The sequence below is a fragment of the Lepidochelys olivacea genome, assembly GCF_965140295.1.
Source record: "Lepidochelys olivacea isolate rLepOli2 genome assembly, chromosome: 20".
In the NCBI taxonomy this organism is placed as follows: domain Eukaryota; kingdom Metazoa; phylum Chordata; order Testudines; family Cheloniidae; genus Lepidochelys; species Lepidochelys olivacea.
The window spans coordinates 20,762,976-20,787,062 of NC_140430.1; the positions used below are offsets into that span (position 1 = coordinate 20,762,976).

Genomic DNA, 24,087 nt, shown 5'->3' on the forward strand with positions numbered 1-24,087 from the left:
CTTAGTGACTGATGCGCTTTTGGGGGTGAGGAATTTCTCAGAGAAACTTATTGCTAACGGTCTTGCTAACAGTACCGACCAAACCTGGCTGCCAGAAGAGGTCAAAGCTTGGTGAGGGTGCATGGCCACGCTGCGTCTGGACAGGGAGAGGGAATAGAGGTCGCTGGGCCTGGAGGGGGAATGAACACTGACAGGTGGGAGTCGGCTCAAACCTGATTTCTGCACAAACACAGGCAAAGCCTTTGGGTTTAATGCTGCAGTGCTAGTCGCAAAGGAACTCTTCCCGTTCCCTGGCGGACAGCAGCACCACCTAGTGCTCATCTAAGGCATTTCAGACACGCCGGCTTGAGACGGCTCTCAGCTTCCACTCAATCTTTCGTGTGCCAAGGGCGAGGTAGAGCGGTTTTTTAATTTTGACAAGAGTCAGTCAGTGTTTGTGACAGCCTGGTGCTCTTTGGTGTCCACGTTCTCCATAACTGGGTGGAGAAGAATTGCTGTTCTCTTATGTAAAAGTACTCCAGGATCTGATTTCCTTTTGATCTGTCACCTCTTCCAGTCCATGGGTACCTAGGACAGCACGGCCGGCAGAGTTCACGCTCGCTAGGAGGAAAGGAGTTTTCTTGGGTCTCTTCCTCTGCCTGGCTAGAGGCTGAGAACTCATCCTCTGCAAGCAAGGAGGCAAGGGAAGATGCTGGTTAGTAGATTGTTTTCATGAACAGCATGGTTACTTTTTGGAGAGCCTCTTCCCACCTGGTTAATTTCCCAAGGATAGGCCGGGAAATAAACTCAGCAGCCCCTGACAGAGGAGACGGGCTGCTGACTCCATGTGTGCCCTGCTACTTGAGGTAGGTCTGAGCCACTGCTGTACTTCCAGTAAAGGGGTGAATCCCAGTCCTTTACTGGTTACTGATAGGGAGTCTGCAGCTAATGGTGCCACCAGGGATCTGCCACAAGGCAGTCCGGGGCTCAGGAGGGACAGCCCTGTTGGTACTGGAACCTCACCAAACCTCGACTAGGGAACTACTGCCTCCTGCTGGGCTTGAGGTATTCCCACTATGGCTGCTGCTGGAATCTCTCTGCCCACGGCAGCACTGGCATGTGAGATACCAGACTGAGGGAGCGTCAAAGCTCTTGTCCTCTCACTGCTTCCAAGGGCAGCCACAGAAGCCTCTGGGAACCACTATTCCTAAGTATGTCCTTTGCCAAGGCAGGAGATGAGGTGGAGAGCTCAGTCTCTGCACGAGGTGGGGAAAACAAAGCTGCTTCACACAGTCAAGCAATTCTCTCTGCCCTAAAGGGACGCTGCTGGAGGAGCACAGCAATTCCCAGCTGAGAAAAGAAAGGAGGAACTTTGATCTGAGTTGCAGGCTCCAATGGGAATGGCAAGCCCCCTGATCTGGTGACTGACAAGTTCGGTCCCATTTCAGCTACACAGCAGAAAACCAATGTAAAAATGGCAAACCTGGATATGAACCAATAGGACTGAACGGTCCAAAAAGGCGATTGTAGCCAATTTTTATAATTGAGAAGAAACATTGAGTTCTACTTTCTATATTGATAGAAACAGCTATTTAATTCAGGTCTATCATCTGCACACCTCTGGGGCTGCTGGATATATTTTTGCAAAATGGTTTTCTGGCCATGTTTCACTATTTGTGCCACTGTGGCTATTAAAGGAAGAGGACAAAGATTTTGCTGCAGACAAACATTCTAGCTGACATTTGTATGCAAGGCAAAACTACACGTTTGGAGACAAAGACATCAAGAGTTTGTGTTTATTTGTCTACATTCAGCTTAATCAAGATGTACTGCCTGAATGATCCAGACATACAAAACCCACTCTTTCCCACTGGTTTTTAAAATAAAATCTTCACTTATAAAACTGAAACACTAAAGCATTAAAATACAGAAAGCTTGTTTAACTCACTTCACAAAAGCATTAACAGATGGCATATCCCTTATCTATTTAAAGCCATACTGGGTTAACACTTGAATGACAATTTTAAATAGAAAAAGGATACTGAAATTTTATTAACTCAAAAATTCTATTTAGACAAAGTTGTAATGGCAACTAACAAACCATTAAATACATAGATGTCCAAAATACAGCTAAGTATGGAATTACAGGTACTCGACCATTAGTGACGGATATCACAAAGAGCACTGCAACATGGAAACGGGGGTTTACATGTTTACTGTGATGCAATAAAACTGAATATTCAAAGGGTGCGCAAATGCGGAAGGTAACAAAACTTCACACCCACGGAGAAAGGGTCGGTTTATCTGTACTGATAATTCATGTTGTGATCGTTTCTGCCGTAGCCGCCTTGGGAAGCTTGGTAGGAACTTGGGGGTCCGCTGTAATTCTGGCCTGAACCTGGAGAGCTGTAGTTAGTCTGAGAAGAATATCCACCTGAAATGGAGAGAGAAGAGTTCATCTAAACCATGTTGAGACGAGCTATTTTAACACAACAGTACGCAACAAGAATTGTTGTTACTTATCCAGTCTGGGCTGCCATCCAGCAGAGCACACACAGAAAACAGAAGAGTGGTGACTGCATCTTCGCACCACACACAAACACATTTTACAAAAGGAGAGCCGAAGAGGGTTGTGTACTGACCTTGCTTACCTTGGTAAGACGACCCTCCTCCCCCAGATCCTCCCCCATAGCCGCTGTGTGAACCAGTATTGTATGAGGCACCTCCTGACCCATAGTTATTTCCTCCACCTCCACCACGGCCACTGCCGCCACCATAACCTGCAATTGAGAACACACGCTGAGCAAGGCTGACAGTGAAGTCTGCAACTCTGCTCTTAGACCAGGACACCTTAAAAATATCTAGACTATCAATACAGAACTGAGTTAGTAACAGAAACTGCCAAGGAGTTTATGACTCATCAAGGTAAGGGTTACGGCCAAGTGTTCAATTAGAGAAAATCTTTCTCCTGCAGCCTTTGGCTGGTAAAAGTGCCCCAGGCTTAGCTGCCAGCGCAGGAGAGGCTTGATCAGTCAGAGCTGCACCAAGGAGAGACTACGGTCTGTAACAGGGTAACGTCTCCACAGCCTGTACAATTGCATATGGCTGGAGGGTCTGGCCTACAGCTGGAAGAACAGCTCATGCAAGTAAAAAAATTCCTTTTGTGGAGAGTGGGGACTTGGGTAATTTTTTGGCTGAGTCACATGGGTGGCCTCAATTAGCCTTGCCTAGCCAAAAACTACATGGGTGTTGTACGTAAATTTGTTAAGTCTCTAAGGTGCCACAAGGACTCCTCATTGTTTTTGCATGAAGAAACAGTATTTCTGGACAGAGGTGTTTACGGGCCTTGAAGATTCTTTCAAACCCTGTTCATGTCCCTGATTCCACGACACTGCTCCTTAACCAAGGCTGGCTTTTGGCATAAGTGCCCTGAAGCAGTTTGATTTGTGATGGAAAGACCAAAACTATCAAATGTTTATTCTTCTACAGTGTTAAAGACTAAATGCCCAACTGATCACGTTAGTGGTAATGTAGCAGACAATATCCACAAAGACGCAGCACAATTGTACAGGCTGTGGAGAAGTTACCCTGTAACAGACTATAGTCTCTCCTTGGTACAGCTCTGACTGATCATGGGAAGTAGCATCAGAATGGGAGAGAGATCAGTCTAACAGGTCAAAAGGCCAATCTGGTATCTGCTACATTTGGCAGCAAACTACTAAGGCTGCATCTCTACTTAACATGCTACAGCGGCACAACTGCAGCTCTACTGAATCTCTTCGGTGTAGACTCTCACTACAGCGAGAGGAAGGGTTCTCCCATTGCTGTAGTTAACCCACCTCCCCGAGAGGCAGTAGCTATGTCCGTGGAAGAATTCTTCTGTGGACCTAGCACTGTCTATACGAGGGTGTGGGCCAGCTTAGCTTTCTCTCGGGGGTATAGCTTGTCACACAGCTGAGAGGTGTAGCTATGCTGACTTAAGTTTCCAATGTAGACCAGCCCTACGTGTAACAGGGACAGTTTAACTTCACTAACTACCTACATTATTCTAGCAGATTCAGATCCTGAATATGGATACCATCTCACTCTGGAATGAAGTCCACAGGGTGTCCATTTCAGAATACAGATTTACATTCACTGGGAGTCCTACTTCTTTCCAGTTGAACACTAAATACGGTATCTAAACTACACGAAATAGGAGGATATATTTATGTCAAACCCACGGATTTTCTGCCCAGAATCACCAGGAATAGAAAGGCCAGGTACACAGAATGGGCCTGCATTTAGAATTTGTAATTCTCTGCATCTCAGACCAGACACATGATCAAGGGCTAGTCTCTCACTAGCCATCTTTCATTTGGACTGTATATCATGAAGAAACAGGTTTTAGAGTGGTAGCCATGTTAATCTGTATCAGCAAAAACAACAAGCAGTCCTTGTGGCACCTTAGAGACTAAAATTTATTTGGGCATAAGCTTATACCCAAATAAATTTGTTAGTCTCTAAGGTGCCACAAGGACTCCCCATTGTTTTTGCATGAAGAAACAGTATTTCTGGACAGAGGTGTTTACGGGCCTTGAAGATTCTTTCAAACCCTGTTCATGTCCCTGATTCCACGACACTGCTCCTTAACCAATAAAGGAAGTTTCAGCAGAGCAACACACCCATAATGGACTCTCATGCCAACATGGCATTGAAGTACCATCATCACAACTCCTGAAGCTCACTACAATTCTAACGTTTAAGGCAGTACCACCTGCTCACCCCAAAAAGACTTCATAATCCCTGTGGAAATCTCTGTCTGGCCCCCAAATGTAGCATTTTAACCCTGAGTATCTACTTAGGTCCTTATAAGCAATCCCCCACTCACTGAATTTGCTCTCGTAGTTGTAGTCTGATCCTCCGCCAGAGGAGTTGTAGGAATTAGAGTAAGAGTAGTTGCCTTGTCCGTGATTATATCCTTTTTGTTTGCCTTGTGGAGGGCCGTAATTGCTGTACTGGTTTTGGTTGTAAGACTGCTGTTGCTGGCCTTGGTGGGATTGATACCCTGACCCATAGGAAGGTTTTTGCTGTCCTCCATGCTGCTGCTTCTTTCCAGCATGTTTGGGTGGAACTGGTGAGCTGTAGTTGTCACCACCTTGGTAGTAGGATCCATAGCCAGAGGAGCCCCCGCCGCCACCACCACCTCCACCACTTCCTGTGTTGCCGGAGTGACCACCATTGCTATAAAACTGGCCTGAACAAAGGAAGAGGAAGTCAAACGGTGTTTCTGACAGGCTTGAGGAAACAGTCACTCCACCACTTTGTTTAAAAATACCTTATTAAATGTAAATGGTTGTGTGCCTTGTATCACACTATGATGTTTTGACATTATATAAGCAGCAGTTTAGACTCCAGAACTCTTTTGACCAACACAAGAAGATTTAAGTAATTCCAGACAAGGCCAACAGGTGTAACATTTTGTTCATTTAAGTAGATAAGGAATCACGATACACATTGACACAGGATCTTCCAGTTACTATCACTGCTCATTAAACAACTCTTCAAGTCTTAGGAATTAAATGTGTGTAGAACTTTAAGGATCTATATCAAATTCTAGAACTAAGTTCAAGGTGACTAGTGGTTTTTCCAATGCATGTTACAATATCTAACAATTATTACTTAATGTTCTACAAAGTTAGTTGGTCTCGTCCTCAAATTACACTGGAGACAAGCTAGCCACCAATGATAATTGAAGCTCATTCTCCACAGAAAAGGAATGAAAATCAGGAAGACTCTTACTCCAGTGACAAGGACTTAGAGCCAACACCCATGCAAATCACTCTAAAATAAAGAGCACTTTCCACATGAAATGCTGTTTGAATAGGAATAATTTGACTGAAATCAAAGATGCCTTATACAAAGCTTATCCAACTGTACCAAAGTGCTCACTCCATCAAATTCTGGCATCAGCATGAACTCAGAAGGTTACCAGAACCCTGTGTTAGGGCTGAGGATCCCCAAAAGGAATAACTGGAATAACCTTGTACTTAGTCTTTTGGCAGCTAGAAACTTATTTTCTGATCGACCTGTGGCACTAACAGACTGGATCTTGCACTGTTGAGTAACTACCTTCCTGCCCAATTTAAACATGTTCAGGTTTAAGGGATTGTTCAGTTCAGGCCCTAGATAATTGGCCTACTTTAATAACTTAAGACGAGAGCAGGTATGTTGCATTTTGATTTTTTAATAAAGGTCATGATTCTTATTTACCAAGAAACAACAGCCACTAGGATCTAGACAAAAACCTGCATCACTGTCCACAGTAGAGTACGCACAGCTCCAGAAGCTTAAGTGATGCTTGAGAGACAGGTGGAGTTTTACTGAGTTAAACTACATTAGAAACAAAGGAGGGGTGTAATAAAAACATAGTACTTCTCAAATAGAGAAGAATGTAAAGTTAAAAAGTCAAGGAGTAAACTTGTGACCTTTAACAGCTCCACATTTGTGAAACTTTAAAAAGCACATCTGAATGATGGAACGTGAATCAGAGCTCATTTCCAACATACAAACTGCAGTTTGTACAGAAGAGCTGGCTCTAGGAACCATCCAGCTTTTTTCTTTATTTTGCATACTAGTTTAAAACTTCTAATATTCCTGGAATAGCCATTTAAAAGGACTTCACCCCACCTCCAAATTAGGGTAAGGCCCTTTCCACACTATGCAAATAAACATGTTATAACCTGTCTTCTTCTGTGGGCAGAAGGCCACATTTCAATAGGGCAGAAACAAGGTTCTTTAATAGTTCTTTCCACCCAAAAGAAGTTATAACATGGTTATACCATACTACAATAAAAAATATTCCTGTAGTGTGTAGCTTGGTACTAAACCTCCAGTCTTTGGTACAAACAGAGATCCAGAGTTATAGCAAAAGAATATATGAAAGAATGCAGAAGTGAGCTTCTTCCGAATGCGAGGTGAGGGAGAAACCTGCATCACCTGAGCTGAAAACGTAAATGGTGGAAGTTGATGCTTTTCCCAAGAGAGTTAAGACAGCTTTTGGGACAGTCATTTCTAGATGAATGCTTTATATTTAACTAGGCAAGTGTTAACACTGTTCAATGCCTAAATTCCACCCCTGTTCAGTTAAAACTACTGAATAAAAATATCCAACACACAAGTTACTTTAACATGTATTCATTTAAAAAAAAAATGGCATTTTCACCTCATTCAGAACAATATCTATTCCCTTGTATAAAAAGACATTATCTCAAACAATAACTTTCTAAAAAAAATAGGACATGCATTATTTTTTTAAAAAGTGTTCACACGGAATATTTAAAATTTTGCCCAAGGAGGTTTCAGCAACCGGATGTTTGACAGGTTACTGTTTTCACCAGTTTAAATTATTGAGTTAACTAAAAGGTTATTGAGCCTCACAAATTAAATTAATGCAATGCTTCAGGATTTGCAGCTAAAAAGAACAGTGACAAAGAAAATACAATTTTGAAACATAAGTATCATAGCAAGAATAAAGGACCGAACACATGATCTTTTATTAAATATTAGAGAGTCTCAAAAGGCAATTTATTCCCTGAGACTTCAAACTCTTATGACGTTTCATTGTCCGGGCTATTAAATACTTCTGCTTTTAGGGCAATGTGCATTTTACAAGAGGCATAAGCTACAGAGAATATCAGATGGCCTGAGCAGCCAGTCAGCCTGCTGGGTTTGCAACCCTTGGACATTTTAGTTTTTGAAGTGCTTTAGGCCCTTTATGCTTGGATCAAAAAAGCCCATTTTTATGTAACTAATGAACCCACGCATTTTTAAGAAGTCATGAAAACTAACACTTTTACATCAACTCCTTAATGCCTGGATATTTATTGTACCAGTATTGGAAGCACAGTACAATACCTTTGACAGTATACTAGCTAGCAGCCACAATAAGTCACACCCCTCCAGCATTTATTCACCAGTGTATTACAAAGTATGTAAAGATTAATTTAGCACATATGATTGCACATACAAGTCACCATTTTGCATGCTTAAAATGCTGGGCTGTACTAGATTCAGAAATGTTGAAAGTATCTTCCCTACTGTCAGAGGCATCAACCCAAGTTCTGGTGTTTATTAAAAGGCTTAAATTTTGTACAAAACCTGCTGTAAATTAAGACAAAGGTAGATTAAAACTTCAGTATTTGTTTCTTAAAAATAAAGTAATGCTTTCCATAAAAAGCAAAGGTGGGCTTTTTGCCTTTATGCTGAACAGAGCTGACTTTAAAATTTGTGCAAATTGCACAAAAACGTTCTTGGATAATTAGTTCCCCCTGTTGTGTACATCAAATTACGAGCAAGTTCAAAGGCAAATCACAATAAAAACTGCCACTGTCTTAAGTTCTGCCGGCTAATAGTTTCAGACAAGCTGCGGTGAAAAGCCACTGTTGAGAAACCCAGTGAAGCACAGGGACACAGCACGAACACTTTGGGTTTTGGAGTTCGAGAAAATTGGAGTAAAAAGCTGTTTTTTGCAATACTTTTAGATGATCTAGGAAGACCCAAAATCATGATAGCCGTAGCAGTCTGTGAAAAAGTCACCTACAAAAGGGGGAGACAGAGCAGAGAAAAAAATTAGAATTCTTTTGAAGATGGCAAAATGCGCCACATTTGAAAGTCATGTTTTAGATTTCTCTGCTCCTGTCACCCCCCAATGAAGGCTTCTTCTCAAGACAAATAGCTGTGTATTTTCAGGAAAATCTTATTCACAAGAGTGGTGGATTGCTTCACATGGCTTAAAGCAGAGAAATTTAAAATATTCACATTTGAAGAGGAAACCTGATGTTACCTGGATTTGAGTTTAAGTTTTAAACATCTGATTCAGCTCCCTTTCATTATTTCTCATTTTAAAATGAACATGCTATGATGGTTCAGGTACAGGTATATCACTGTATGTTGAAACCCAGAGTTCGAGTAACCCCAGTTGGGTGCTGTGTTTCAAAGATTAAAACCTTAACACTTACTATAGCCTGCTGTTGCAGAATTTCCTCCATAACCATAGCTTCCGTATCCAGCTCCTAGAATGGAGGAAAGCAATTACTCTAAGATATTCATTTTCTATTGTTGATGAAAGGAATGAAAAGCTCATTAAAACAAACTTCACTTCCAATAAGCTACAGCGTAAGTTATCTAATTTGTGTAATGTAGGAACTCTATTACCACCTATATGCTTAAACCAAGAAAGCTGATCAACTCCATTGGAGATACCCTACTTGTGAACAGCTACTTCACTTTACATGTATTAAGTTTAACATGCGACAGCAGACGTTTAGTTAGTAGAGTGAAACATTCACGGTAACTCACCAGCATTCATATAGCCACCATGATTGCCACCACCAAATCCACCTCTGCCTCTGCCACGGCCTCTGATGTTGCCTCCTCTGCCACGTCCACGCAGATTTGGGGGAGGTGGCACTTCATTGTGCATGGGGCCTCCCATTCCAAAACCTGGATTATGCTGCTGTGGAAGAGACACCTTGTTACACAACTCTATTTTTAAATCAGCATTTCAGTGCCCAACCTGAAATGGATTTGTGTTTCTAAAGTCCAGTGCAGGTAGAACGGAGCTACGAACTTGAGTGTTTGGCCCTAATTCTAAACCTAGGGGTAAATCAATCTCCGTTTCTCCGAAGGCAAACGGGGATAACAACCACCCCTCCTCTGCCTCTCTGGGGTGTTGAGTAACATTGCTTAGGTTACACACACAGAACAGAAACATTTAAAATCACCAGCAAGTGTACCTACCTTTACTGCAAACTTGGGTCCTCCCCTTGCAGGTACAGGGGCTCTTTTCTTCTTATTGGGCTCAATAGCAACTGGAGCATCGGGAAACAGCTTCTCTAGGGCAGCTAAAGCAGCGTAGGCTTTTGCCACTTTTTTGTTTGAGCCAGCTCCTTGAAATTTCTGCCCATCAACCTCAACCTTAGAAACAGATTAAATAACCATGCTATGAATCACACAAGAGATGTCACTTTTGACACTGCTATGTTGGTAAATTATGGCATAGCTTGCTACTTCCATGCACAGTGTCAGACAGAAATTAGTATGAACTAGTGAAATTTTACTAGGCCTGGAAGTTAAAGCTGCACAGAATGTCTATAAATGTAACCTTGTGTACAGAGAACTACAAAGTCGCTTACCTCCATGACAAAGCGCTTGTCATGGCTGCCACCTGTTTCTGAAATCAGTTCGTATTTTAGACCACGCCTCTTCTCATTGAGTTCCATCACTGGATTCTTGCCATGCTTAGTCAGGATTGGTCCCTGTTGTTTCACATTCTAAAATAAATTAGAAGTGCCATTAAAGGTACAAAGAGCTGTTGGACTTGGAGTTATCCAATGTATGCTTATGGTTTTTATAATTAAGGAAAATGTTAGTCTTAAAGGGAAAGTTACATTGAAAGTTAAGTTTGAGGAATAAAAGTTTCAGCTATAACCCTTATAATTATTGTAACTGAAAAGTTAATGATTTTTATAGTTTTATTTTGCATTTGTCAGCATTATGTATAGTCAGTGTGCTCCTTACCTAGAACACCCCTTTAAAACAGGAGAGAAAAAATCCTCAAATATTTTACGGGATTGTAAGGAGTTTCAGGACACACTATTTAATCAAAACTCCACTGAAACTCAAGTGGACAGTATTCCTTTTAAAAAGTGCTTGAGAGTTTCAGACTCATGAGTGAAAGAATCATTTAAGCAGCTTGTCACAACACGGCTCTCCTGAAGGTTGGAGGAAAGATTTGGTCTCAAAAGACGTAAGAAGTCTGTGCTCACCTCTGGAGTTTGCTCTGAGGGAGGAGAAGCAGCACTGGGTGTAGAGACAGTTTCCACTACAGGAGGAGGAGGAGCAACTACTGGTTTCTGTTCTGTTTCTTCTGCCGATTCATCTCCTTTTCCAGACTCTTTGCCTTCCACTCCTGTAGGTAAACCCATATCCTGCAACACCTAGGGGTGCAGGAAGGGAGACAGGCCATTGAGAAGTACTGACACTATATCCTCCATGCCTCTTATACCCCTACGGTGAGGTACGTGGCTGAGAGGGCTGTGTAGAAGTGGATCCACTGGCCCTGTCCCAGAAATTACAACTACCTCCATTCGTTCCAAATGTAGTATTAGCCCAAGCTTCATCCATCCCCACTGATGGTGCTAAAACTTCCAGGAGGCTATAACCATTCCCCCAAGCCCTGCAGGCCCTTTAAACATTGGCAACAAAAAGGGTAAAGTCTTTTGGCTAGTGATTTACTTAATCCGTCAAGGGCTGCTACTATTTCAGTGTTTTAACTTCAACACAAAACTGTACCCAGTGTAGAAGGGCCTACACACTTCACATATGATTTCTAACATGATCTTCCAGAAGATTAAGTCTAAGGGAGTAACTGTTTGGATACTAATGTTTTTTAGAGAAAGGAATTTGAAGGGGGGGGGAAAAAGTGTTTACATGAAGACAAAGCTCTTACTTTTACTGCCACATGCAATTTGGCTGTCTTTTTGGAAGGTCCAGATGCCTCAAACGTACTGCCATCGACTTCCACGGACATAGTAAAGATAGGAGCATGAACCGGACCAGTCTGAGACACAAGTTTGTACTGGAGACCAGGTTTCAGCTGATTTAATTTCATCAGTGCATTCATAGCCTGGGGAGGTTCAGTTTTTTCCTCTAAACAGAAAAACAGTTTGTTTGTTAGACATGCACATTTGTTTTAAGACAAACTTGACAACTGAGTTCAGACAATAAGAGGTTACAATCTGCCACTGTGGACTTCTTGTTTAGAAGTACAGATTTGAAAGGATCATTTACAGTAGATAAAGCCTTAAAAAGCAGGAGAAAAATCCAGTCACTCAGATTTACAAGCCATTCCACAAGAAACACTTTCTTCTGCAGTTTGCCCCTCATTTAGTCTGAAAACAGCTCTTAGGCAGCAACTTGTTACCTACCTCTGGTTAACTCAATACCTTTTTTCTGAATCTTCTTTTTCTTTTTGCTGGGAGACTTCTCCTCTCCATCCTCCTCCATAGGACGCTTCATTGGGGTGATGGCATATGTGGTACTGGGGGGAATCTGGACTGTAAAGATCATAAGAGGCAGCTAAATATATCAATTACTGAGTGATGGAGTAGCAAGAGCACTGGGCACTGAGAATGTATTCGTTTATTCCAATACCTACCAGTGTAGTCAACTGGATTTTCGTTCTTTGGTTTCTTGGGCATCTTGGAAGGCAGGGGATCCATCCCCAAGACCTTGTGAAGCTGGCCAAAAGCAGCAAGTCTCAAAGCATGCTAAAAAGATGGAACACAAGTTAATGGGATGCACAAGTTGCTAAAGTAATATTTGCTCACTGCAGAAGTTCAAAGAGGAATCTTCTACCCACCCCTGCTCAAAAAAAAAAAAAAAAACAACAACAAAAAACACACCAAAAAAGACAGCTCAGTTTAAATGGGATGCTCCTTAGAATTCTAAGTTCAATCCAAAACCTGGGCCACAGCGGTAAGTCACTATTTAAAACCTGATACTTTGCTTCTGGCAGATGAAACTATAAATTTCTTTTTTAGTGTGAGACCCATTTTTTTTACATGACTAGGTATTAAAAAAATTAAAACCAACCTCAGAGAGGTTACTAGACTACCATTAACCAATATGGAAGTTCAACATAAATTGAACTCATTAAGTTTTTGCAACATCTGTAGGCAAAACTATACCTGAGCACTCTGTGTGATATCTTCCCTTTGTTGTCTGTCTAGATGCCCAATAGCATCAGTGGCTTCTTTTTCACAAGGATCATAAATACCAGAACCATCTGAAGGCAGGAAACAAGGAAGATATGCAGAGAATTATCCTAGTGTTTCTAAAAAAACTAAACTAAGTATTCCCTTGGCATCATTCAACACTCATCTGTGTAACACCGATCAACGTCCAACATTTTGAAATTTATCTGGATTATTTTACAAGTATAATTATAAGTGAAGTTGGTTAATACCACTTAGAAAGTAAGACAACCAATTTAACACTTGTAGAATCTGGTACTTCACACTGCAGGGCTTATCATCATGGGTCCTTGTGCCCTAGATAAAATGATGGTACTGTAATACCCATTTATGCTACATATTTTTATGAACTTTTAAATCTCAACTGTGCAAACACAGAATCACAGAAATGTAGGGCTGGAAGGGCCGAGAGGTCATCTTGTCCTCCTCCTCGCGCTGAGGCAGGATCAAGTATACCTAGACCAGTGGTTCTCAACCTGCGGCCCATGGGTCGCTTGCAGCCCAATCAGCACAGAGCTACAGCCCATGTGACATCCTCAGGGCCATACAGGTAGTATTGGATGTGGCCCACATAACACACTGGGCCATATATGTGACCCACAATGGTAAATAGGTTGAGAACCACTGACCTAGAGCATCCCTGACAATGAAGGGGGCCTTGTAAGTACCACACAATACTATAATGCACCAAACTTTAATTGCATCCCATGTGATTTCTTGCTTTGAAATGTATATGCAGAGAACCATCTAACCTGGCATAACAATTCCTGATGCAAGACATTCAAGTACTCTTCTCAGGGCCTCACCGGCTCCCATTGGTCTATTAGCTGTTCCAATTGATTTTTCACACAGCAGCTCCAGAGGCTGTAAAACATTTGAGATTTTAAAAAGTGAGAGATGCAGACACATGACGGTTTTAGGGAAACTTTACAACAAATGCCTAAGCAAAAGCAAAAGAATCACCAAATTGAATATAAGAAGCAGAGGGCTGTAACTGCCATAAGTTTAGAAATTACTTTAAATTCAGCCTACAGATCCAAAGTATGTGATCATATAGAAAGTCTTCAAGTGTATATTTCAAAACCAAAATGCTTCAATAATGTCTTCAAATTAAAGAAAGTTGCAATTTGTGAAAATGGCATTTCAGACTGAAGAACAGTTCTCTCCAGTGACTTAAAGAATAAAACCAAACAATTCAGAAAACAGTAAAAAAAAAAGAAAAAAAAGAAAAAAAAGAAAGAATTACCCATCCTCTAAGTGGTCCCCAAGTAGGAATCCGAGTACACAGATCTCTCAGCACCCTGATGACTATGACGCACGATTTCAGACCATTAGCCCTGGCCTAGAATAAGTAATCAAGCAAAGGCATATTCAATAAAAATACCAAAACCAATTTATGTGCAGACAAATATTAATTTTTGCAGTGCTACTTTGTCAAGGGTAAACAATATATATTTACATCATTACAATTTTATAACGGAATAGTAATTACAGTGTACAAAAGTGACATTACTCTTAACACAAAGCAGCAACTATGCATCTACTCATTAAAAAAAGTTTCCTCTTTGAACATTAAATTCGCTTAAGTGCTTCTTTAGCAACTGTATGGTTGACAGACGCTAAGTTCAGCACAACTATCGTCCAATGTTAAAGTACTTTAATATAAAGTTAGATATTTGTAAACTTTAACTGGCTACTTAAAGACAAATATAAGAACAAAATGCAAACCTGGAACCACTTGGCGTGTCGGAGTGACGCCAAGGCAGCAAGGCATTTCTGCCTGTCCAGAACGTCCGGGGTGTCGTTGACTGATAGCGTTTCTATTCGTGGATGGAATAAGAAGACAGGCACAGTTTGACCAAGGGGGTTCTGTCAGGTGGAGAGGGGATGAGGCAGCTTCCTAAAGGGCAGCGGAGGCTCCCAAAAGATCTCGAGCTATACCCTTTACCTGAAAGGATAGTCTGCAGTACACTTCACTTTATTACCCTTAACTGGAACTTCACACTGCAGAGAGGGGGAGATTAATGTAACAGGGAATAGGCTAACTCCTATACTATGAGGGGAAAGAGGAATTCTGTGTAGGAGGGGACAGAAAGCCTATACTGCTTTAACAAAGCTTCAGAAAGTAGAATTCTACGGTACCTAACAGAAAGGGAAGTTTGAACTTAACCCTCACTCTACATCCAGAGCAGAGGTAAAGGCTTTTCTAAAGCCAAGGGAACCCCCTCCGCCCACAAGGCTTGACTGCCCTGGCCCCGGCCCGTGACAGAGTGCGTCCTGTTGGTCAAAGGTCCAGCGTCCCTAAAATTGACAAACTAGAAGGCTTGGTAGACGAAGTCAGATATCAGAACCATAGACAATCAATAGAGCACAAAAATATTCTCCAGTCTGTGCTGCAGCAAAACTGAAGATTTGTGTTACTAATTTTGAAGTGTCTGAAGACCAGGGTTTTAGATAAGGCTAGTTCGAACACTTGTTATGCATACAAGTTCATGAGTCAAATAGTGTGATGCTTGTGATACAGAACTGATTATAGTAAGAGATTTTTCAAGTGAAAATATTTTTGACGTCTTATTCCAAAGAGTAAGTTTGAATAAGATCATGGATGGCGTCTAACTTTATCCAAAACTCTGCATCACGTCCTGGAATTCTGAACTTTAGCTGATAAAACAGCCAAAGAGACCCAACAGTGCACCTATCATTTTTGCTGCAACACAAACCATTTTATATAACATATCCAATTTTATGTACATGCAAAAGTCATTTACAAGAAGCCTTCAATATTTTTTAAGGTACAAGCTTACATTTGATGTCATTTGTGTGGGCCTTTAACACGGCTAGGTATAAAAAAAGATTTAAACAACATTATATATTAGTGAACTAAAGGCCCAAGTAAGAAAAGTGAAATACCACTTGAAAGGTGCTACTCAATTTTAGGAGTCTGTTTCTAATTATCCACATCCATGGTCTCTTGTAGTATTACAATCTGGAAATTGAATTTGTCTGCATGAAATATTTTTGTCTCAAACAACTTGGACTACCTACGCTGAAATTGAATAGCACATTTTAACAGTGATTAGCAATACACAATGTAAGTTCCCAGACTGACTGTTAGCCGTTTTCAGTCTTCCATACCTCCAGCTAACAGTTTTTCCATTTCTTCTCTCACAACAGGGGATGTCAAGTGAATGGTCAGCGTCAATGGAGGCTCCTGTGTGTTCTTAATGATAATTGCAGCTTCGCTCACAGACTGGATTATTTCATATTTATCTTCAGTAATAGTCTACAATATAATAATTTTACCATTTAGAAATTTTCTCTTGGATTTATGCGTTTCTTCCAAGTGCACAGCACCGCCCTTTCCCTTAAGAGTATCAACAAGCCTCATACGGATGCTATAACTTACTTTTCAGTTTAGTTAGTTTATGAAGTGATATTATAAAATTGTTTGCGGCAAATGACATCCACCTACTTTACAAGGTGTTTCTGTAAAGACAAGGTGGTTCTGTAAAGATATTAACCACATTTTCCCATTCTGTCTTAGTAAGAAGCCTAATAAATATCCCAGTAACCTTCTAGTCCCTTTAATCCATTCACTTGTGTGTGTTCACTGTGACAAGCATACACAATCAAAGGATTTTACTCACAGCAAGCTGTACACCAAGATTCTCAGCTACTTTGTCCAAGAGACCAGTTGTGGGTTTCTCTTTGCACAGGAGAACTAGCTCAAGATCCAAGTCTCCCTTCAGTAGCAGGCCTTTTGCTACAAGCCCAACACGCATCACTCCACGAAGGGTCCTAGTCAAATGCTCGGCAGCCTTCTGATCCCTGTGAAAAATATGTAAATGCAGTTATGGCAGCACAAAAGTCGAAGCCTGAAGTGCACTTAAAGGGACACTTAAAATAACCTAGCTCACAGGACAAAGCAGTAAAGGTTTAGATCCAAAATATGAGCACTACTACTATACACATACAGGAAAATTACTTGAATTCCATGTTTATTTCCTCTGGCTATGGAATGTCAGAATTAGGGAGAAAATGAGAACTAATGTCTTTTCAAGCACTTAAGAACACATTACTATCAGTCTAGAGAAAAAAATACTACTGAAGCACTTGACAGAGTCCCCATAAAACAGCTGACTAGTAATGTTACTTACCCTCCTTCTTTGTTTTCTTCTTCGACTGCTGTTTCCATGGCCTCCGGTTCTGGCTGCTCCCCACTGACTTTTTCCTGTTCATCAATCCAGTCAGATACAGCTTTGAGAGCACGTTCTGTATGGGAGACCATGTTCTGAACTGCCTCCAACTCTTCCTGAGTTGGGTAAACAGCAGAATGTTTTGCCATCACATGGCGGTCATCATTCACAAAAATACGCATCGGTCGCTGAAAAGACAAAATTTGATGCAATTTAATAATAGACTAAGAATAATATTTATTTCTGAAAGCTGGAGATTTCAGAGTCTTACCATTTTTGCTTCTGAATCTTTGCTGAAGCTTTCAAAAAGTACTTATTTAACTTCTTCCTCCAAGGAACTACAACCAATACAGCTTTCTATAATCTAAAAACAGAAAAATAATTACCAATGATTTGTAGGTGGACTGATAAATCATCTGTCTACTTGGTAAGTACATACCTGTAACTCAAATTTGTTATCAAAGTAATTGGGTGTATAAACTGTGCAGATTAGGACCATATGAACAGTTTATAGCTGACCAAGTATTCTACCCCTGAAGACCAATACCCATAGGCATTGATATAGTAGCTGAACATTAACCCAAATGCAGAATAATGATCAAAGTCAAGTTTGCCATACAGACACCATTCTAACATGTATGGATTGCTTTAAAAGTTCTTACTTTTAGAAGGATGAAAAAACATTCCAGGGCTCATCAAGTGCTACATCAAATATATCTATTTAATAAAGGTTTGACAACCACTACCATACATCCAAGATGTGCAATGCAACATGTGAAATAACTACACAGACCTAAATGTATAATGCCAACCCTATGCTATATTTCATTCAAGAGCACAAAAGGAGTGAGGTTTCATGTTGTCTAAAGACTTAATTATAAGAGTCCAATGGTCTGAGCAAAAAAGACTGCCTGATTTCTAATCCTACCTCTTACACTGTACCCATTGTGGACTTGGGGAAGTGATATAGCCTCCCTCTGCCTAAAACACACACTCATTTTCTTTACAAAAAAAATCCACTACACAAGCCCTTCTCTACATTTTAAAGACATGAATTTTTAAGTCCAACCTAACTAAATCCCCAGTTAATGCAAAACTACTTTCCACTAGTGAAGTGGAGCATGAAAAATGGAATCACTGCAAACTTAACTAACTACTGCAGTTTCATGGCAAAAGGAACAACCTGGTGTCCTAGCAGAAAGGATCCTCCAATGCCTGCTCATCCCAGACAGGCCTAAGTGATCACTTGCGATAATCTATTTCCCATATCACCAACTCATCCTACTGCCTACAAGTAAACGGGCAGCCTGTTTCACTATGATGATATATGAGCAAGTATGGTTATGTTCACTGCCTTAACTTTTGTTTTCCTTGTTTCACTATTTGTGTTCTGAGTAGGCATGGCAGAATTCGGGATTTTTTATACTTCTGACAGATAATACTGATGTCTATTTTTAAGCATTGTGTGTTATTTTTATCAGTTTAAATTTTCACCAGTTGCAGGAAATTACGTGGAGGGTCAAACCATTATTTCATGACAGACGACACTCAGATTCAAAAAATTAAAGCTTTATAACCATTAAAACAAATTGTCAACATCACATGTCAAAATATACAAAGTAAATATCCTTATAACCAACCCTAATAATTCAAACAACATTTTTCTTAATTTGACTATGTATAAATTTTAATGTTAACATTTTTTCCATCAGTTTGTGTGTTCAATGAAATCCATGTTTATTGATAAAAATCTAATCCTTCCAGGCCTACCTATGAGGAAATACACTTGTGCAAACTAAACTCTAAGTTAGCTAATTTTTGTGTAGGAATACAAGTGTTTTGATAATTCCCATAATTGTTGTGCTACAGTTGTACAAGAATCTCCATGGAACTACTCATCACCGTTCTGAGGTCATCTTTAGAAACGAACAAAACGCTTTAAAACAGTTTATGCCAGGGGATCTCAAACTGGGGGTCGGGAGGTTATTATATGGGGGGGTCGCAAGCTGTCAGCCTGCACCCCAAACCCCGCTTTGTATCCAGCATTTATAATGGTGTTAAATATATAAAAAAGGCTTGCTATGTGAAAGGGGTCACCAGTACAAAAGTTTGAGAACCACTGGTTTATGCCATAATTGGATTTTAACTCTGTATCAACTCAAACTTCTACCCCTTTGTTTCTTCATTTGATCACTCTTTAATAGATAGATAGATGGCGGTAAGATTAATCTCCTAAGGATTCATATCTATTCTTTGTGAAAGGCAACACCTTTCCAAGAACGTTTTCAGATGTGCAGGTGACTTTTGGCATGAAGCCCAAAATACAATCTAGCACCAAACTGGCTTTACCCTTCTAGTTTTAAACAGCAGTAAGAATGCAGGAAGCTATGAAATAAGAATATGACAAGAACCAACAGTTTATTGAAATAGAGGCAGTAAATCAAAATCAGTTTGAAAATATTTATCTTTAGTAAGTCTCCATGATTTCTCTCTGCAAAATATTACAAGGTCAATTTATCCCCCACCCCAAACTCCTAGTTTTCTAATAACTTCAAGGAACTAGATTACCTGTTAGGTGCTGGCTAAAAACATCTAAGCATATGGCATCTCCAACATGAAATTCTTACTGAGCTCAAAAAGGTGATGCAAAGTTATCAAGCCTCAGAGCTAATGAATAAATTTGTAAAGGTTTACAACAGAAATTATAGTTGGAGACAAGTGCTGGCAGACCCTTAACTTCAACACCACTACTGGGCTCTGCTTAATTTCAATTAAGATTTTGTCGAACTGTTTTAAATGCATCCATATTAACCTTGTCTGGCATTTCCTACCTACCTCAGATTTACACAGCAATCGTGTCTCAACTGAATTTTACACATCAGAATCAAATACATGTACTTGAATTTCAGCTGTTTGCAAATGAACATACATCTTCACAAAAAGGGGACTAAATTTTAACTTTTATTACATTAAATTACACTGGGATCCATGCAGACAGGTATCTTAGGAGACAGTAAAAAACAAAAACACCCTGATGAGTACTATAAAAATACTTAGCATTGACAATATACTCAGGATGCCATATCACTTTTTCAATAATACTAATTTGCAATTAATCCGGACACATCTTAAATAAATATAAACTATTGTGAGGGGCTAGGAAGAAAAAAACACTAGCAATGAAGTGGCAAAACACTCAGTATTTTACTAAAGCAGTGCTGCTCTATGTTTCATTAGCTGTATCATCATAGTGCCTAGATCCCCGTCATGGACCAGGACCCCATTGTGCTAGGTGCTGTACCAATACAGAAGGAAAAGGCAGTCCCCCAATCCCACAAAGTAATATCCTATGATGAAGACAACTCACTATCATTAATCCTTTGACACAGCAAGTGGGGAATTTTCACCATGCAGCCTTTTATAACATATTAAAAGAAACAGCTAGGGCTGCAATTCTGCAAATATTTACAAACATGATAAACTTTCCTACTGTGAGCAGTCCCATTAGCTCAATGAGACTACCTGCAATAATAAGGATAAGCATGTACGTGTTTGCAGGACTGAAGCCTAGATGTTTCAATTCCAGGATCATTCTTATCCTGTAATACAGAGGTGTGCTGGTATTCTGACACCTTGTCATATGTTAGGAACATATACAAGTCCTAACCTCTCTAATCCCTGTCCGAAGGCCTGAGTCTGGATTCTGAATACTTCTGAAAGTATGTGTACCAATTCTCAAAAATGCCCTCACCTGTTAGCCAAATATCTACTTAATTTACTAAAAATTACTTTTATATTTATTTGTACCCTGAATATTAATTTTGTAAATAAGTGTTGACAGCCATACATTGATATTTGTTAATGACATCTGTATTGTTCCCTCTCCAAGTGAGATGAGAAATTCTGAATCGTGTCAATAAAAAAAAAAATTAAAGGTCACATCCAGAAAATGCTACAGCAGATTAAACTGAAATTTCCAGTTTTCTAAGACTAATATTATTTATGCACTTAAGATCATAAAAACCCCTTTTTAATGTGAGAAAAAGAGCTACTTATGGTTTCTGCAGCATCATAGGATTCAGACCTTGCAGGAAAGGTAACCACAGAATAGGTTAAAAACATTAATTTTACTTATGGTGTGAACTATCGACAATGCTTCACAAAGTTAACATTCAATAAAATGTGGGAAAAGGACTAAAAAAGGTAACACACACACACTTCGAAATCACATCATGTTCTTTACTATGCTAAAACTTCCTCCTATCATTTCCATTTCATGATTTAACTAATTATTCCAATGCTAATAAAGCACTGGGTTCTTGCATTTCAAAGTAATGGCCTAAACTGGCTCATGTGGGTGAAAAGCAAGAGAGTAATTAGAATGCTAAAGGTTTAAAGTTTGTTTTTTTATAAACGTTTCAGAGTAGCAGCTGTGTTACAGTCTGTATCTGCAAAAAGAAAAGGAGGACTTGGGGCACCTTAGAGACTAACAAGTTTATTTAGTCTCTAAGGTGCCCCAAGTCCTCCTTTTCTTTTTTGCGTTTTTTATAAAGATACCCCATCTATTCTGTGATATCTTAGCTTGATGAGGAAAAAAATAGTTTCTATTTCTCCATTTATACAGTTTTCTTTTTTAACTTCCTCAATTTGAATAAGACTGGGTACTCCATTTCATTTTTGTTTATGACCAGTTCTGTAGGCTTTCAAGTTCTCATTCACTAACAGGACAGGACACATTTTTGAGTTGTTCAAATCTTGGTCCCAGAACAGCCTGTTTGTGGGAAGATTTACAAAACCTGGCTCAAATGTAAAGAGATGCAGGATGTCAATGGAAAGCAGAGATTTCCAGGTTTTTCAGTAGGTATGCCATTACCAACCCGCGAGTCGTACTTTACATTGAATTCTGAGTTACAGAGAAATCCAGCAGCTCTGAACACTGGTCTGAAGTAGAACAAAGGAGAAATTTCAGCTACCAGGGAAGCTGTGGGGAGACGAACTCAATGGGACCCGGCCGGATGTTTCCCCATCTCTGCTACATGCCCCTCCGGGCCTGTGCTCTGACGGAGCCACCCTCCCCCACAGCGCTGTTTCACTGCACTGAGAGCGGCAGAGATCTGCAGCCTCCTGCCAGGATGCAGGCCTCGGGCAGTAGGCGTCTCCTGCCGCGCCGGGGAGCGCCTCGGGCAGGCCCCTGCTCCCCGCAGCAGGGGAGCACTGAGCGAGCGCGGCTCTCTGCCCGGGCTGCCACTGGTGCACGCCGGGGGGCGGCCTACCCGGGATGCGGCGCTCCGCCCTCTGCAGGAGGAGCGGGCGGCCCCGGGACCGCGGGAGGGGGGAAACCCCTGCATCGCGCCGCGCAGCGAGGGAGGGAGGGAGGATCGGGCCCCCCACGCGAGGAGCAGCCGCCGCCGCCATTTGCAAAGGCGGCAGCGAGAACAAAGCGGCCCCGAGCAGCGCGTGGAGCCGCGGCCGCCGCGAGACCCCGCACGCGCCACCGTCCCCCCCCCCCGCCGCCCCAAGCCGGGCAGCGCGCGAGGGGGTGAGCGAGGTGCGCGCGCAGCACCCCCCTGTGCGCCCGCGCCGTACCACTCCCCCCCCCCCCGCTTTTACTCCCGGCCCAACCGCCATCCGCCGCCATTTTGTCTCCACAGCACAATGGGGCGAGCGGAGTGGGGGGCCGGGCCGGGCCCGGGCCCGGGGTGGGGGACCAGGCACCCGCTCGCCTTCAGGCCGGGCAGGAAGGGGCCGCCAGGCCTGGGAGTAGGCCCAGCACCGCCCCCCCGCGGCCCAGCACCGCCCCCCCTTCCTCCGCCTCAGCGCGGGGACTCCCTCAGGCCGGGGGCGGCCCCTGCTTCGCCCGGCCCCGCTCCCCGGCTGCTGCCCGGCTGCTGCCCGGCTCCCCGAGGCCGCACTCACCGGCCGGGCCGTGCCCACCGCCGCCGGCTCCCCACACGGTGCGGTGCGCAGCGCTGTTCGGCTCCGACTGCAGCGAGGGGGGAGGAGCCGGCGGGAGAATGGGGGAGGGGGGCCGTCGGGGGGGCAGGGAGGGATCACGTGGGGAGGCCGCCGGGTCCGCTCCCCACCAATCGGCGCGGGACGCCGCTGCGACGTCACCTGCGCGCCCGGCTAGGCTCCGCCTCCTTCGGATCTGCGTCTCCGCGCGCGGCGCCGCGGGCTCAGAACGAGGGGGAGGTGGCTCGGCGCGCGGGGAACTGGGGCAGGTGCGAGGCGAGGGGGCGGGGCGAGGGGATCGATGGGGAGAGGGGCAGGGTGGGGCGGCCACCCTGATGGCAAGGGAATGCGAGGGGGGCAGGTGCTCTGAGGGGGGCAGTGTGGGGAGGCTGCCCTGAAGGGAGGGGGATGTGGGGGGCAGGTGCTCTGAGGGGGGCAGTGTGGGGAGGCTGCCCTGAAGGGAGGGGGATGTGGGGGGCAGGTGCTCTGAGGGGGGCAGTGTGGGGAGGCTGCCCTGAAGGGAGGGGGATGTGGGGGGCAGTGTGGGTTGGCTGCTCTGAGGGGAAAGGGGCATGGGGGGGCAGCTGCCCTGAGGGGAAGGGGGCGGGGGACTGGCCTCAGGAGAAGTGGGGGCAAGACACAGTTGCTCTGAGGGGAAAGGGGCATGAGGGGGTAGTGTGGGGAGGCTGCCCTGAAGGGAAGGGGATGTGGGGGGCAGTGTGGGATGGCTGCTCTGAGGGGAAAGGGGTATGGGGGGGCAGCTGCCCTGTGGGTATTACAGCCCTCAGGAGACTAAACTGTGATGTGCCACAGGAAGAGAATAGGAGGGAGTGAGGTGTCCCAGTGCCAAAGACCCTTGCCGTGGCAAGAAACTGATTAATTGAGATATATACCCAGACGATCCTGGAAAGCAGTCCACACCCCAAGCCACAGAGGAAGGCAAAAAACCCCCAAAGGTCTCTGCCAATCTGACCTGGGGGAAAATTCTTCCCAAATCCACATATAGCACGCAGTTAGACTCTGAGCATGATGTGAACAAGAACCAGCCAGCTGTAGCCATCGCTGATGCTTCTGAGGAAGGAGAGAAACAAAATACAAATACAGAATAGGTTGTGGGGTTGGGCAATCTCTTTCTGACCCCTGCAGATGACCACCTGAAGCAT

General features: G+C 42.7%; 1 protein-coding gene across 8 annotated transcripts; it reads right to left on the minus strand.

The window, feature by feature from the left end:
* Positions 1-1,761: 1,761 nt before the first annotated feature.
* Positions 1,762-23,008, minus strand: ILF3 (interleukin enhancer binding factor 3). 8 transcript variants are annotated; one of them, XM_084610669.1, is made up of 20 exons: positions 22,889-23,008; positions 17,244-17,336; positions 16,934-17,160; positions 16,424-16,604; positions 15,912-16,059; positions 14,505-14,596; positions 14,023-14,118; positions 13,529-13,640; positions 12,711-12,808; positions 12,179-12,290; positions 11,967-12,077; positions 11,471-11,670; positions 10,788-10,958; positions 10,155-10,292; positions 9,760-9,936; positions 9,319-9,472; positions 8,979-9,032; positions 4,850-5,215; positions 2,631-2,759; positions 1,762-2,413 (listed from the first exon to the last, which is right to left on the minus strand). In XM_084610669.1, the coding sequence occupies exons 2-20, from the start codon at positions 17,244-17,246 to the stop codon at positions 2,280-2,282; spliced, it is 2,703 nt and encodes a 900-aa protein (XP_084466795.1). In that variant the 5' UTR covers positions 17,247-17,336; positions 22,889-23,008; the 3' UTR covers positions 1,762-2,279. The 8 variants fall into 8 exon arrangements, with proteins under 8 accessions (XP_084466795.1, XP_084466794.1, XP_084466793.1 ...); XM_084610668.1 differs by having other exon boundaries at positions 2,622-2,759; positions 9,319-9,475; XM_084610667.1 differs by having other exon boundaries at positions 11,949-12,077.
* Between the last annotated feature and the right edge of the window lie 1,079 nt (positions 23,009-24,087).